The sequence below is a fragment of the Ambystoma mexicanum genome, chromosome 2q (genome assembly GCF_040938575.1).
Source record: "Ambystoma mexicanum isolate Mex_15411 chromosome 2q, UKY_AmexF1_1, whole genome shotgun sequence".
NCBI classification, from domain to species: Eukaryota; Metazoa; Chordata; class Amphibia; order Caudata; family Ambystomatidae; genus Ambystoma; species Ambystoma mexicanum.
The window spans coordinates 1016444021-1016459417 of record NC_090924.1 but is presented as its reverse complement, the minus strand read 5'-3'; the positions used below and the strand labels follow the sequence as shown (position 1 = coordinate 1016459417).

The 15397-nt window shown below is 43.8% G+C and overlaps 1 protein-coding gene across 1 annotated transcript in view; it reads right to left on the bottom strand.

The window, feature by feature from the left end:
- The window catches only part of CUBN (cubilin), a 1794835-nt gene that overhangs the window by 1660794 nt on the left and 118644 nt on the right, over positions 1–15397 (bottom strand). The window contains exon 7 of the mRNA XM_069648353.1: positions 2166–2292. Coding sequence (XP_069504454.1) covers positions 2166–2292 — 127 coding nt within the window. The remainder of the gene's footprint in view (positions 1–2165; positions 2293–15397) is intronic.

Genomic DNA, 15397 nt, shown 5'->3' with positions numbered 1-15397 from the left:
GGCATGTGTCATTGGGACAGTACTAGACTAGGCACTGTAACCCCATGAAATCCCTGTGCCTGCCAATGACATGGAAGTATGCTTTGGTTACAGTATCTTTGACCCAGGGCAGTATTTGTGTAACTGATATAAATGCTGGATAATAAGTGCTCCACCTGTGTATAGGCGCGTTATAAATGCCCTATCATAGCACCACCTGTATCTGCATCACTGGCAGGTATGCTACAATATTACACATTTGCTGAACCTGTCCGATTACTGTCCAGTGAAGCAGACTCCTTGGGACATTGGCAAATTACCACCTCTAAAATCTCTTTCATAAATAGGCCCATTCTTAAAAGTCTTTAGCATAGTCTTTAACATAGCAAGGGTGTATATCAACACCCTTGCGTTTCGGCTCTGTAGGCATTTCCCTGAGCCCATTGGCTCTCGGGAGTTAGTTCTTTCTTAAGACCATTTTGAAAACAATGGAATTACAGGGTACATGCATCAGTGGGCTTTAAAGGAAGTCTGGTGGAAGATCATGGAAGAATTTCAAATATTCCATAGGTGAAAAGAGCGTACGAAAAATTGATCACTTGAAGCCCATAACGTACGCTTCATTGGAAAAGACAATAGGTATGCGAAACATAGGGGACTGAGACACTAGCCACACAAAGCACATTTCTATACACTCTACAGTTTAGAAACGCCAGATAAAACATACATGTACAAACCAAAAAGGCACACACCCATGAGCTCAAGTTGATAAAACATAACCAGCCAATTCTACGCCAAAGTCAGGCAAGTAATAAAAGAGTCCAAGGTTTTGGCATTAAACTGAAAACCTATAGTCATCTTCCAGGGACCTCAGCCGCCAGAAACACATATTTGGATTGGCTGACACATAATACTCGTTTAAGTTCCTCTCGCCTGCTACATTCCTTTTTTGAACCCCAACTTGTTACAATATTTCTGTGCAAATTTCGAATTTAAAAAAAGGCAGTATGATTCATAATAAGTTAGGATAAGCTCCTATTTACTCAAGCAATAATGCCTGCAGTGGTGGGCTAAATCAGCAGGTAAAGGCCTGGGACCCAAGTTAAAGGGCCAAGAAAAGTCAGGTCCTGAATGCAGACCCCGAATTCCGTTACCAGCTGGTCCAGGCTACCGCTGCAGGTATTCATTCTGTTACCACCTCCTGGGGGAAACAGAGCATGGCCTTCACCGAGCTGGGGAATGCAGGTATGAAGGATGTGGCACGGGAGTCACGGCTGGTGGTCGGGTGGCAGGGGGCGAGGCAGGGCAGAGTGGTGGATGGAGGCCACGGGGAGAAATGCAGGAGGGTGCTCGGTCAGAACGCGATAGTTGCAGCATGAGAACCAAGGGAGCGGGTTGGCTCCTATACCCACCCAGGGTTCTAATAAAATATACTACAATCTCATGTTCTTTTGTGTAGAGAAAAAGACCCACATTAAGCTTGTGTTTTTCTGAAAAGAACAGGATCACATGTCTCAGTTTAGCAAGAGATACACAAAGAAGCGTCCAGAATGATAGCTCACAGACAGCACACTTACCTCGGAAAGAAGCCAATCCCATGCAACACAGGCTCGTTACCTGGTCCTGCGCTTAGAAGCAGGAGGATGCTGGCATTAGGAGCGATACAAATGACCAATACAAATAACTCGGATTGCATGTTACAAAACACAACACTGTCACAAATAGTCTATTGATGTGATGTCCAAGGGGACGATTAGCTAACATTTGCGCTTTGCTAAAAATTAGGCAAATGCTCTTCTCACCAATTTTGTTCTGTTTTGGTAATAGGGAATGGAGCAAACCTGTGTTGTCCCAGTCATGCCGTATTATTTGAAAACATATACACTAGGTCAGAAACGTACTATGTTTGTAGCGTAACATTAACTCAAATGTGTTACTTGCGTGTATCTTTATGTTAGACTGCAAACACAGTAAAAATGTCATTAATGTTTGCACTGGCAAAAAACATGTTTAGAATATCAACTGGAGCAACACCCGTTTGCTCCATTCCCTATTCCACACGACAACATGGCTGCTATGTTCATTTGCTGCATCTGTGTGCAGAAGTTCAAAGTTTAGATAATCAGCTCCAGGTACTTTCAGTGCAAAGCCCTGCTGCTGATATTGGGTTAGGTGCGGTGCCTTACCTGTCCCTCTTGCACTCTGTCCACATCTACGCAAATCCCGTGAACACATAGATCCCGAGCGCCACCTTGGCAGTCATCATACTTAGCCGTGCAAAGTCTTCCAGACCACTCCGGTGGGCAGTCACATCTGAAGGACAAAGAACATCCCAAACTTAATGGTCTAGTGGACTGGAAAACCTCTGTCATATGGCAATATCTCCTTCTAATAGATAACTGGAAATGTAGTGAAACAGGAAGGGTGTGGCATACAATATTGACAGCCCAGTCAAGGCTCAAAGCTGTGCTGGCTGACTTCCAATGATGAGATCTTAAATTGGTGGTAGCACTATAGAACAGTATCTGGAGAAAATTGTAAGGGAAGTAGAGTACAATTATAACCAACTTCTTACTTATATCCACAAACACACTGAAACAGGCTGTCCGTGCAGGAAGAACTCTATGTCCCGATCACAGAGAATCTCTCCCTAGGGATCAGATGTTTCACCGGCTATCTAAAAGGGATAGAACAAAGTACTCTCCCTATTCAACATCTATAATACTGTTAAGAAACACAGACTCAAGTCACAAATACCTTCATTGAGACATTCTACATTAGATAATGAAGTTGAACAGACAACTCATCTACTGTGGAGGAGTTACGCAAGCAGTTCAGCATACCAGATAGCATCACCACTCTGTATGGACTGTGTTTGTGGATATAAGTAAGAAGTTGGTTATAATTGTACTCTACTTCCCTTACAATTTTCTCCAGTGTTACCAGTCTGTATTCTAACTGTAGGAATGAGTGTTATAGAGATCTTACATTGGACAGTCAGAGTCTGATGCACTTGAAACATGCTCAGGAACACTGAACTTGTATTAGAATTGCCAGGGTTGGTAAAGTGCATTCTACTTTTCTAATTTGCATATCAGAACATGAACATTGAAAATGATTTCTCTTTGAGTACACTGTAGCAGTCTTCATTTACCAATACATTTCACATTTTAGATAGTTGATTTATTTTGTTGGCAGTTATTCATTTAATGTATTGCACATTTGCATAGTATTGTTATTATGTTTTATATAGCACACAGGGGCCATTTACATGGTCTCCTGTCACTTTGGGACCGACAGAAGCATGGGTTGGTTTTGATTAGTAGCAGAACAAGAAACTGGGCAAGTTTACTTTGCTACTGTGTTGGTGCATGTACCTGGTAGGGATCAGGGATCTGTGTGCAGATACGTTACTAAGTGAGTTGTAGTGGGGATGATTGAGGTATGTGTATCCAGAAGGGTACCTCAGCAATAGGTATCCAGCCCAGTTTTCTACTATGAAGGTCTGCCATTACAGATAGGATATGTTGAGGGTTTCTAGAAGGATCTACGTGACAAACTCTGGGCAAAGGTGTAGAGTTTGAAAGGTCTATGCGTGTGACTAAGGCATGGGATTCCTAGTGTTAGACAGAAGGCCCAACACACCACAGACTCTCCGTGTCAAGTCTCTCCATGTTGAACTAACAAGTGAATGTACATCCCAGGACGCTCTGGTTCAATCTCATCCGACTGGGAAGCTTTAGAGGTCTCTGCTAACTTGGATCCTGAAACCACACTGCTGAACTCCCCTCCTAGTCTTCCTTCCATGACTGACGTATCTCATTTCTTCAAGCTGTCTGCAATATCTGTTCTTCCTTGGGATCCCTCCAAGCTGACTCCATCCTTTGAAGCAAGAACCTGTGCCCGAGGATGGCGTGGGAACATTGCATCGCCGGATATCACCGATCGCATCCTTTTCTCACTCAAGATCCTCTTGCTCTGACCCCTGGCCTGGGAATCTCTGGATCAAGAATAACACATCTGCACTTGTCTGGCAGTGCTGGGACCTAGGGTGGTTGACAAATAACCAGGGAAGTGACCGCCACTGGAAAACACTAACTGTATCCTGCAGCACTGCTTTTGCGGCCACAGGTATTGCTCTCCTGATTCTCTGGCATTGCTTCCTCATTCTTTTCTTCATCCCTACACCTCTTCTTTATTTGCAAATGACCTTTGAGAGCTTCCCACCAAAAGAACTCTAGAAAATGCTCCTTAAGGTTCTTTCAAACTAAAGCAACTCTTTCCTGCCAAAAGATTGCCCCTACTCGCACTAGTGGGTCCCTCATGATCTTTCATGAACTTGCCAGCCTAGATCGAAAACTGGTGTACATTCCTTTGATCACTGTTTCTTTCGTCAGGATGGAACCTTTAATGACTCTAAAAGAGCTCATATTTAAAACGTTATTTAGGTGCTACAATGCGCATCGTCTCTTTTACAAAGTTTCACTTGAATGTGAGTGTATTGTTTTTCTCTCCTCCTTTTGCAGTAGTAAGCTTGTTTCTGTATACAATAATTGTGTGTGTGCCTTTTCTTCCTTTGTATTAACGAAGGTGTTTAATGTACCTGTGAACCCTCCCTACTCCAGCTCCTGCATTAGGCCTGGGCTGCTCTGTCACGTCCACCCCTTGGAGAGCCTGGTGAGCTTGAGGGAATCCTTAGTAGTGCGTTAGGCCTGGGCTGCTCGGTCACGTCCACCTCCTGGAGAGCCTGGTGAGCTTGAGGGAATACCTAGTAGTGCATAAGTCAGGAAGAGGTACCATGAACAACGATCACAGGGCCCCATGGGAAATCTCCCTAACACAGTGAGTGGCTAGTTGATGTGTGCAGTATAAGGTACAGTCTAGAATCCAGAGCAGCGCAGAGAAGAGTGCAGGCAATCAAGAAGCCACGCAGAGTAAGGCATAATATGAACAGTTCATACATTTTAATTGTTTTTACATCTGTGTATTGAACATTGAGCGTGTGCTACATATTCGAAAACTGCCTTATACAAAAATGATCATTAAAAATGAATGTATGATCACTGCTACTTCCCCAAGCACTCAATAATAATAAAAGCCCGAGCCATGCATTTTAATGCTATGTTGTTCTATTCAATGGGGAGGTGCGGGTGGGCTGGGTGGCGGCCTTTAACATTCATTGGTAAATAATTAAATGCAATGCTTAGTTCATAGGACATGTTAAAACATGCAATCTGGAGACACACATGTCAATTAACAGCAAAGCTCCTGTAATATTTCATTTGTTAGAGGTGCAATCATGTGATGATTTGCAGCTGTCATTGCAAATCAACTAAGAGGAGCAGGCAGAAATATAAGATGAATGTAAACTGCATCATCTGCTCTTTACAGGCAATATGTTCAACTTTGTGGGAGAGCAGAAACCCGATGATAAAACAAGTTAGCAGCTTTCAAGGTATCAGAACAGATTTGGAAACATCGAAAAAGCACTTTTTGAATGAGTCAAAGAGAGAAAAGGCGCTCGTAGAATCGTTTAGTGTAAGGCAAAGCTCAGGGAAGGGCACGCAGGAATAAAGTCAAACGAATGGTGTGAGGTTGGCATCAGTCCCTGAGCAGGGGCATACGTGAGTTCGCAAAAGATGCGGTCAAGACTACAAGGGCAGATTGGTTGCATTTTATGATATTTAGAAGTTCGGTAGCGATGGCTGAAACAAAAACAAAACAAATAGCCTGTAACACACTCTCAGCAGCTCTTGGCACTCTGCGACACGATCATTCTTTTTCCATAACTAGGTGGACTTCCAAGAAAGGAGCCAGATGACTGGGGAAGCACACCAGTCATAGGCAGGGTCGGAATGGGACAAGAAATAGGCCCGGACACCCAAAAAAAAGTGGCCCACCCCTCGCCTCAAAAAAGTGGCCCACCCCTCGCCTCACAACCCTTGACCTCTGTAGATCTGTAGACATCACCGGAAGTTATGTCATTTGACCCCACCCTAAAGTGACATCCCGGGAAGCGATGAAACACAACCTTTCACTCCTTGACAAAACAGGAAGTGACATGAAATAGCATTGTTCCTAAGTACACTATGAAACATATGGTTATGATTTCACTAATGTGATATACATTTCATACAAGAATTGATCACCATATGTATCATTAATATCTGTGTGTATAGATCCATATTGCACGCTGCAGGTGTTTTCTATTTTTGTTTTTAAAAAAATTTCAAATTTTTCTTTTTTTCCCAAACCGACCCAGGAGTGGCCACAAACCGGCCCCCACTCGCCAGGGACTATTTTTGCCTGGCCCGGGCCGAAAGGCTGAGGAGCCAATCCGACCCTGGTCATAGGCGGTACCACAAAACTATAAACAGTCCATCTGCTCCTAAGGGAGGGGTAATGATTGCACTGAAGTGTTTATTTTAAGTGTGGTCAACAATGTTGATAACTGTTTGGTTGTGAGATTTAGATAAGGTGCAAGAGAAAAACTGGCACTTCCAAACAAATCTTATTTCATTCTTTTACTATTTAGCTAACAGAGGAATATGTCAAGTCACACAGGTGTTCAGCATTTAATTCCATATACTTAAGCCATTCAAAACAATTCTACTTAGGATGCATATGTTTGTTTGTTTGTTTATTTGGTAATGCGCACCAAACCCTCAGGTAGCTGGCCACAGCAGTTGCGTGAATATTTGAAGCTTAGTTGCATCATAGAGGTCATTACATGAGTCAAAACATTTGCAATATGTACAGTTTGGGTAGGGGATACATAATATCAGGAGGTGCATAGATAAAGACAGTAGTGGTATACACATATAACCGCACAGATTTGTACAAAATCAGGCACATGAGGGGGTAAGCAGTCTCTTAGATGTCATTAGTGCGCAGCCTGTTCAGCAAATTACGTCTACATAAGTAAGACTGTTCCGCTCTAATAGCATCGGGGAGTGTATTCCAGGAGAGTGCAGCTTTGACTGGGAAGCTAGCTCCCCCAGCTTTGGACAGACTAAATTTAGGAATTTCTAGGCAGACATGGGTAGAGGATCTAGTATGGTGAGTAGGGATTTTTCTAGTCAGTCTGGCAGAGAGATAGGGAGAAGCGGCATTGTTAAGGCATTTAAAGGTGAGAGATGTCACTTTGAGAAGTATCCTGTCGCTGATTTTTAGCGCTGGTCTCTTTTGAGGTTGGATATATGCTCTCTACATGGAATGTTTAGGGCTGCTCTCAGGGCATTATTTTGTAATATTTGTATTTTATTGAGGATGTTTTTGTTAGCGCCTACATATAAGGCATTACAGTAGTCTAACTTAGACATTATTAGTGCATTAGCAAGCGTAATGCAGCTAGGTTTGGATAAAAAGGGTCTGCAGGCCCTAATTAGTTTACAGGTATAAGCTGTAGATGAGGCCAGGGAACTAACTTGTTTTTTTAGGGATAATGTAGAATCAAGGTAGAACCTAGTGTTTTTACTTGGGTTACTACTTTAATTACGTTGCTGTCAATAGTGAATGAGGTGTAGCTCAAGCTTAGTTTTTTTAGGTTGGAGTCAGAGCCCAGAATCAAGATCTCTGTTTTGTCATCATTCAGGCAGAGGCCGTGTGAGGCCATCCATGTTTGAATGAGGGGGTATATCCTGTTACCCAGAGCCATGTCTTCGACAAAGTTGCCCGAAAGGGTATGAGGATCTGAGTGTCATCAGCATAATTAGTATATGTGACACCCAGCCTGTCAAGTTTGTCGAAAAGTGGCTTGGTAAAGACGTTATACATTGTCAGTGAGAACCTTGTGGAATGCCAGAGGTCCTTTGGTTTGGGTCAGCTGAGGCTGAAGGGGAGAACACTCTCATCGTACGGTTAGCTAGGAACGATTGTACCCAGGCTATGGCATCACTCGAGAAGTGTGCAGCTGACGGTAGGTGTTTGCATAACACTGCGTGATCCACCAGGTCAAAGGCTGCTGAGAGGTCGAGGAGGAGTAGCATAGCTGTTTTACCTTTATCCTTCAACTCGTCGATTTGTGTCTTTAGGTCAATTAGCGCCGTTTCAGTTCCATGTTGTGGTCTGAATTCAGATTGGTGTGATCCTTATAGATGGTTAGCCTCCAAATAAGTTTGTATTTGGAGGTAGGCTACTCTATCAATAATTTTGAGGAGAAAAGGGAGCGTTGTAATGGGTCTGTAATTAGTAGGGATGGCCGGGTCTAGTGTCTGTTTCTTAAGAAGTGGTAGAACCCACGATTCTTTGAGGTTAATTGGGACAGTGCTTGACTAAAAGGAAGCATTAATTAGCTTGGAGATGAAGGGTGCTAGATCTCTACCTGCATCCTTAATTATTTGTGCCGGGCAACTGTCGCCCTGGCAGTTCGAGGGTTTCAGCGAGTATGACCTTTTCGGTTTCCAATATGGAGATATTAGGGGTAGCAGATGATAGGGGTAGCAGTTGGTGGGGAGGGGAGCGTCTCAGTGGAGCGCAAGGATGCTTTTTTGATGGCTACTTTAGTCTGCAGAGTGGCTATTTTATTAGATAAAGCATTTTGGATGCTAGCGCACCATTGTTATCTTTCGGGACATTATCTGTAGGTGGAATAGGGTTTTCCATTTCGCGAAGGATGGTAAAGAGCTCCTTAGTATTGGAGTTTGCTTTGGAAATTCGTTTGTTGAATGTATTCCTTTTGGTAAGGATTATTTCCTTCTTGTACATGTTGGCGAAGTTGGTTAATGTGGTTTCTTGACTGTAGGTGAGTGTCGCAAGATGGCTTGAAGCTTCCTTTTTTGAAGTCTTAATTCTCTGAGCTGGGGTGTAAACCATGTATTAAGATGAGACTTTTGTTTGCGTTTGCAATGTTTGATGGCCACAATAGTGCCAAGGACCTTCCTCATGGTATTGTCAAAGGTTGATACTAGTGTGTTTGGGTCGGTGTTATTAGTGATTGAAGAAAGGGTGGGTAGGAGGAGTGGAAGTCGTTTTTCCACAGTGATGTCTTTTTTGATTCTAGTAGGGAGCGGTGTTACTATTTCAGTGTTTTTCTGTTTTTGGGTCTCTATGGTGGTCAGGAAACTGATTAGGTGGTGGTAAGTCAAGGGTTGAGGAATTATTTTAGTGATTGTGATGTCACAGTTCAGATTGGCTATGCAGTTCAGTATTGGCCCTTTAATGTGCGTGGAGGCGAGGACTTTTTGGGTCAAGCCATGTTCAATCAATATGGTTTCAATGGAGAGGGCATGTTTATCCTTGGGATCATTGAAGGCCAAGTTGAAATCTCCTAGCAATAGGAGCTGTAAGGTGTCCTTAATGTTGTTGGTAAGGAGGCTGGAGAGGTCCTCATCGAAAGGTGCCAATTGGACCAGGAGTTCTATATACTAAGAATATGGTTAGAGTACTATTATCTGAGATCAGGAGTTTGGCTGAGAGTAGCTCGCAAGATTTAATTTCAGGGGGGGTGGTCAGCCTTAATGCTAGTTTAGTTTTGGCTATGATAGCAAGGCCTCCCCCTCTGGCATTAGGCCTATCAACTCTAAGTATTTGATAGTTCTCTGGTATGGCTAGCATGAGGGCTGGACCAGCTGCCTCATGAAGCCAGGATTCAGTAACAGCTAGGATGTCTAGGTCATTCATAGAGAGTATGTCTGCAATTTATATAATATGCGCCATAAGGGATCTGGCATTGATGATGGCTCCTGCAATTGCTGTAGTTTTATTCTGCCCTTGGGTAGAGGAAGGTCTTTGTTTAGGGCGTTTGGTTCTAGAATGAGTTCTTAGCAAGGTTTCTGAGGATGGTGTGGATAGATTAAAGTCTATTGCATGGGTCTGATGCCAGGGATGAGAGTCTAGGACAGTAATTCTATTAGTCTTAGGTTCGTGTATCCGGGGCAGTCTTGCTCAGAGTCTCATATTTCTTTGCTGCGGAGTGCATGGTGTGAAAGTGGTGCAGGCCATTATTATAAAGGCACAGATAAGTGTCAATCGAATGATTATTCGTGGAATGTTTATGGTGGGCATAATTTTGTTTGACTATGAGATTTATTATTCGGTCGGGGGTGAGTACAGCCAGAAGCAGGCTAGGCAGTATCATGTGGTGCAGGCGCTAGGTAGCTTTGATGGCTAGGTCGGCAGGTTCCATTCAAGTCAATAGGTAATGCAAACTGGCTAAATAGGCCAGTTCAATTTACATCAATGGCAATGCATGCTAGCAAAAAGTAGGCTTGTTCAAATTAAATCAATAGGCAATATATACTGGCTAGGTAAGTCAGTTCACTTCTAATCAAAGGCAGTATATGCTAGCAAAAATAGGCAAGTTCAAATTAAATCAATAGGCAGTATATGTTGGCTGGATAGGCCAGTTCAATTCAAATCACTGGGCAGTGTATACTATCAAAGTAAGGCCGGTTCAATTCAAATCAGTACCAAAGTATGCTAGCAAGAATAGGCAAGATCGGTAAAGAGAGTACAGGACGTTTGCATAAATGATAAGAGTACATACACAAAAACAACGGTTTTATAGGAAAATGTGTTTAGTTACTCAGAGTATCTGAGGCAAAAAACTGGAAGTTCATATCCTCGAACTCAAGTGCAAGGGGTGATAAAAGAGTGGCAAATCCAATGGGGTTGGTACATCGCTGTCCAGAACTGAAGATTAGATTCTGTAGCTGTGTGATGGTAATCCGACCTGAAAAAGGTCAACTGTTCATATTCTGTTTTCCTGTGTTATTATTTTAATGGTTCCCGTGGGTCACAGGAAGTTAGGAATACTTGAGGTTCAACAGTTGGAAATGCACGAATAAAAAATGGCCAAGGGGCCAAAATGGTGAGGGAAGGCTCTTATAAAAATTGCACACTCTTTCCATCTGGGTGTGCGCAGGAGCAGTTGTTTTCTGGCAATATCTTATTCCTTTCTGTGAAGATATTTCGTGTAGGTCATGAGAGCCCTCATGCCCTGTGGGGTCGACCGGTTTCAATGGCACTCATAATTGGGGCCATCTTCCTCAGGGCCGTGATTCCAAAAAAGGGGGATTAATCCAAAAGTTTCAGAATTGTCTGAAACGGGGACAGGTTCCTCCTGTAGGGATACAGAAAAAAGGGGGGGGGGGGGGAGAATACAAGGGCTTGAAAAATCTGGCCTTGACGAGAAGTGTAATCTAGACCTTACCCCAAGAGTGAGAGGATCAATGTGGATAAAAATACAATCTAATTGCGGTGAACATTACAGGACTATTGCTGGTGCCTGATCACCGGTGTCTATACATGTCTCATCGGGAAGGGGAAGGAGGGGAGGAGTGCTGGAGTGAGGTGACTTGGTCACAGAGGGGAACGTGCTAAGTGGCGATATGTAAAGAAGAAGGGAGCCGTGGGTACCTCTAATCACAGACTGTGTGCTGGAGGGGGTCTGTCACAGGCTGGCCGGTAGCTCTGGAAGACAAGACGGAAGGTCTGTAAACAGAAAGGCTTGTGACATAATTCCAAATGCAACTGAAATGCAGGCTGCTCTGTAGGGCTAGTGTGGCAGCAATGGCAATACCTGTTCTGCGTCTTCAGTGAAGGCGTCTGCTTCGTTCGGTGGAGCCGCTCGGAATGAGCGCGATACCGAAGTGAGGCCAAGCGCCTATAAAAACAAGGTTGCAGCGCACGCCCCCCTGGCGTCAGGGTGACGTCGGCGGGCGTCTGGGCAACGTCATGTCAAGTGCGGTATGGGCCCACACAAGGGAAACGTGCCCAAGCGCCCGTAAAGAGAACTTAGAAACACGTGTAGACAGCTGGAGCATACTAGAGCTGTGTGGAGCTTGGAGGCTAAACGCGCCAAGGAGGGGGTAGGCTCCTAATTCTGTGGGGAAGGGGGGGAAGAGAAAAAGAGGGGGTGGAGGGGGAGGGGGAGGACAAGGAGGGGAGCCCAAGGAAATGGAGAACCATGTCTGTGTCAATGCAGCAAAGCGGGGAGGGGGTCCCGAGAATCTAGAAGAAGCTCACTCAAGGGGGCTGGTCACACAGTGGGAGGGTACTGTGAGAAGAGATGGTCACTCAGAAGGAAAGGGGAGGAAGCCGGGAGACAGAGGACATGCCCCCTGTGGCAATTGCTCCATGTGCCCCCAGACATCACGCACCACAGAGATCGACATAGGATGGCAGACACCATGGAGGCAAATGACATTGACCAATTGCAACTCCAAAGGAGTGGTCTATATGATCACGTGCCCCTGTGACCTCAGGTATATTGGCATGACAACCAGGACAGTCCGCACACGTATGGTTGAACATCGGTCTGTTGGGTGTCCTGACCCACGTTTGAGCTATCATGCTGCAACATTTGGTGCTGTGGGCTTAGAAAATCCAAGATGGCCAAAAAGCCCACAAGTGCGCCAGAATCCAGGAGAACCATGCAGTTTGTGCGCACACCAAAATGGTTACCTAACTTGCCACCCACCAGTGTAAAGAAAGATCTTTGTTAACAAAATCCACTTTTACTGATGTCAAAAAGTTGCTGAAATCGTGACTCATTGGAGCACTTTAAAGATTCAACCCTTTTGTGGGGTTCCACATAACCATCTTACTGTAAGGAGCCCCATCAAAACAATGTTAAGGAAGGATTATTTACTACCATGTAAGAACCATTCCTGTTTAGAATGCATTAATCCAAGAAAGATCCCAAAATTGCATGCAGTACCAACAAAATCCTCAAGGCGGCCCTAGCGGTCTAAACTCTGACAGGAGAACTGAGTACAGTTGCTGACAAAGGGATTTGACTCAGCTGACTTCAACGGCTGCATTTTAATTAAAAATTAGCCACCTGCTGTTCCCAGAGGCCTGAAGCCTGGGAAACCCTCTCACCTCCAGAGATTCACACCAGGAGTTAGAATCTCACATGACCTCTTGATTGATAGAAGGCAGACTGGCTGGGAGCCTCCTGGAGACCACACAATAGGCTCTTGCAATTGAATAGGATATGTTGATTTTGACTGTTTCCTGTCAACAAAGGCCTGCCTGCCAGAAGACACATGTGACTGACCCACCCAAGTGTTGGCGGCGGACTCCAACACCCTGAGAACTGAATTGAAAGCAAAATATATATTTTACAGAAACACTGATAACTCTTTGTAATCAAATGACAGAAATGTATAACTTTGAGAGCCTTAATTTAAAAAATGTACCTTCAATTCAAGTCCAAACTCCAATTTGTGTGATGTTCTGGGGCAAAACCCTGCTATTTATGTATACTACAGACTCTGTGTTTAAGCTAGAGACATGTTAATTTACTGGAGTATGTATGGACAGGCCGTGTACATGTGTACAAATCTGGAGAAAAATCCGATTTTGCAAAACCACTAAAAAGCACAAAATATTGCCATTTCTGAATGCAAGCCCCCAGGAAGAGCAGAGTTTGAACAGGGGCTACCATCAGTAAATGCATGATGGGTGCATGTAATTTCAAACCACTGTGTATCTATGAAGTGTGCATTTTGATCAAATATAGATTTTGTGGGCAAACTGACCAGGGGAGGATCCTCTGACCCATAAAACCTACAGCATCACTCTGACTCACAGTTCCTTCCCCAATCATGGGAGAGGGGAGAATTGGGCCAATGGGCAGTTGAGAGAGGGGCTGGCTAGTGATGCTGCACACACACCCACTTTCAAAACACATAAAAGCAGACAGTCAGGACAGATAGGGACATTCAATTCCATTTGCTGCAACGCGCTCTGCCGGACCACACAACATCCAGAAGATACCAGCTTCAACACTTAGACTTTAAAACTCCAAAGAACTTGATTCAGAACTCAAAGCAAGGGCCTAAACCCACAAACTGAGAACTCTTCTCAGCGGGCCTCAGCATCCAGCAAACCTAACAGCGATAGCAGCATCCAGGAGCCGTGCAGATCAGCGCTGGGTCCAGAGAAAGCTGTGCAGAAAGATCCAGAAGCAGTGCTGTACCCCGAGAAAGCACAGCAGTATCCAGAACCAGAGGCAGAGCAGAGCTGACCCAGACCGCTGTTCGCAGAACCAGAGAGCTGACCCAGACCAGACCGGAGTCCAGTCCAAAACCTGACCAGATCCGTGGCGAGGCCTATTTCTAAATATATTGTGAGTACCTAGCAGAACTGTGCAGAACCAATCTCTTAGTTAAAATAATATATTCAATCTATTTTAATCTAACCAGAACTGCCTCCTAACTGTCACCTGTCATTTGCAAAGCTGTCACCTGTCATTTCTAGTTGCTAGCTGTAACTTGTCACTTTGAACTTTTAAAATTTCAAATCTGAAAAACGACCTTTACCATATCGCTCATATCTCCGTGACCGTTTGTCTTAGAGACTTGCAGTAACTTTCCTCTGAAAGCTGGGAATCTTGGCTTTTCAACAAACCTATTACCTACTCCCTATACTTTTGCCGCAATCGCGAAAAACGCACTCGTGAATTTGCCGCGATTTGCAAATTTCTCCACGTGTGAAAACAGCAGCTTCCTTGCTTTCATTTGCCAAAAATTTGTTTAACCTGCCAATCATTCCTAGAACATTGCTAAAGTAAGCCTGAACTAATTTAAACCAACTAATCCTCAACCTGAACCTCCAGAGGGAATTAGAATCATTTTAGCACATTTTCCAATATATCGCTATCGCATATAAAAGCATTTTGGGCCTGTGTTTCAAACTTCTGTAGTCTAAGCTTGCTGGGGTGAACTGAATTACAGTTGATTGCATTTCTGAGAACTGTGTGCTTTCCTTCCATTTCCTTGCATTGCATAAAGGGGGGAGGGGCTTGCCAGAGAAAAGTGATTACATTGTTTTGTTGAAATCATATTGAGTATTTTATGTATTGCATTTTCATTCAACATTACATCCATCTGAACTTATATAAAGCATTCTCTACCACCTTATTCTTCTGTTCCTATTCACAAGTGTGCTAGTGCCAGACTATCCATTATTGATTACTGCCCAGATTAAGTGTGATATCCAATTATTAATTTATCATAAAGTGTGATATATATATATATATATATATTGTTTAAATGATCAAGTAAACCTTTTAAACTTGCAAAACAGAACTACTTCTTGGCTCAGCGGGGTCAGGGCGATTCCAAGAGAGGGGTGTTATATAGGGGTAGTCATCCAGAACGCATGAACTGGACATAAGGATATATCAATAAGGGTTTTCATTCAGTATTCTAGACTAGGCGTTGACTTAGCTGTAGTGTTGAATTGAATCCTCTTACAAGTCATGCATTCGCACCAACAAACTTACTGCTCCCTTAGTCCAACACTTTGTAGCTGAAGGACATACTGCAGACTCTTTTAAATGGACTATCATAGAAAGGGTCACACCTCCTGCGAGAGGGGGTAACTTCAACAACATTCTGTTCAGAAGAGGACAGCAGTGGATCTACAGACTCAACACATGTTCCAAAGGACTGAATGAAAATATCCA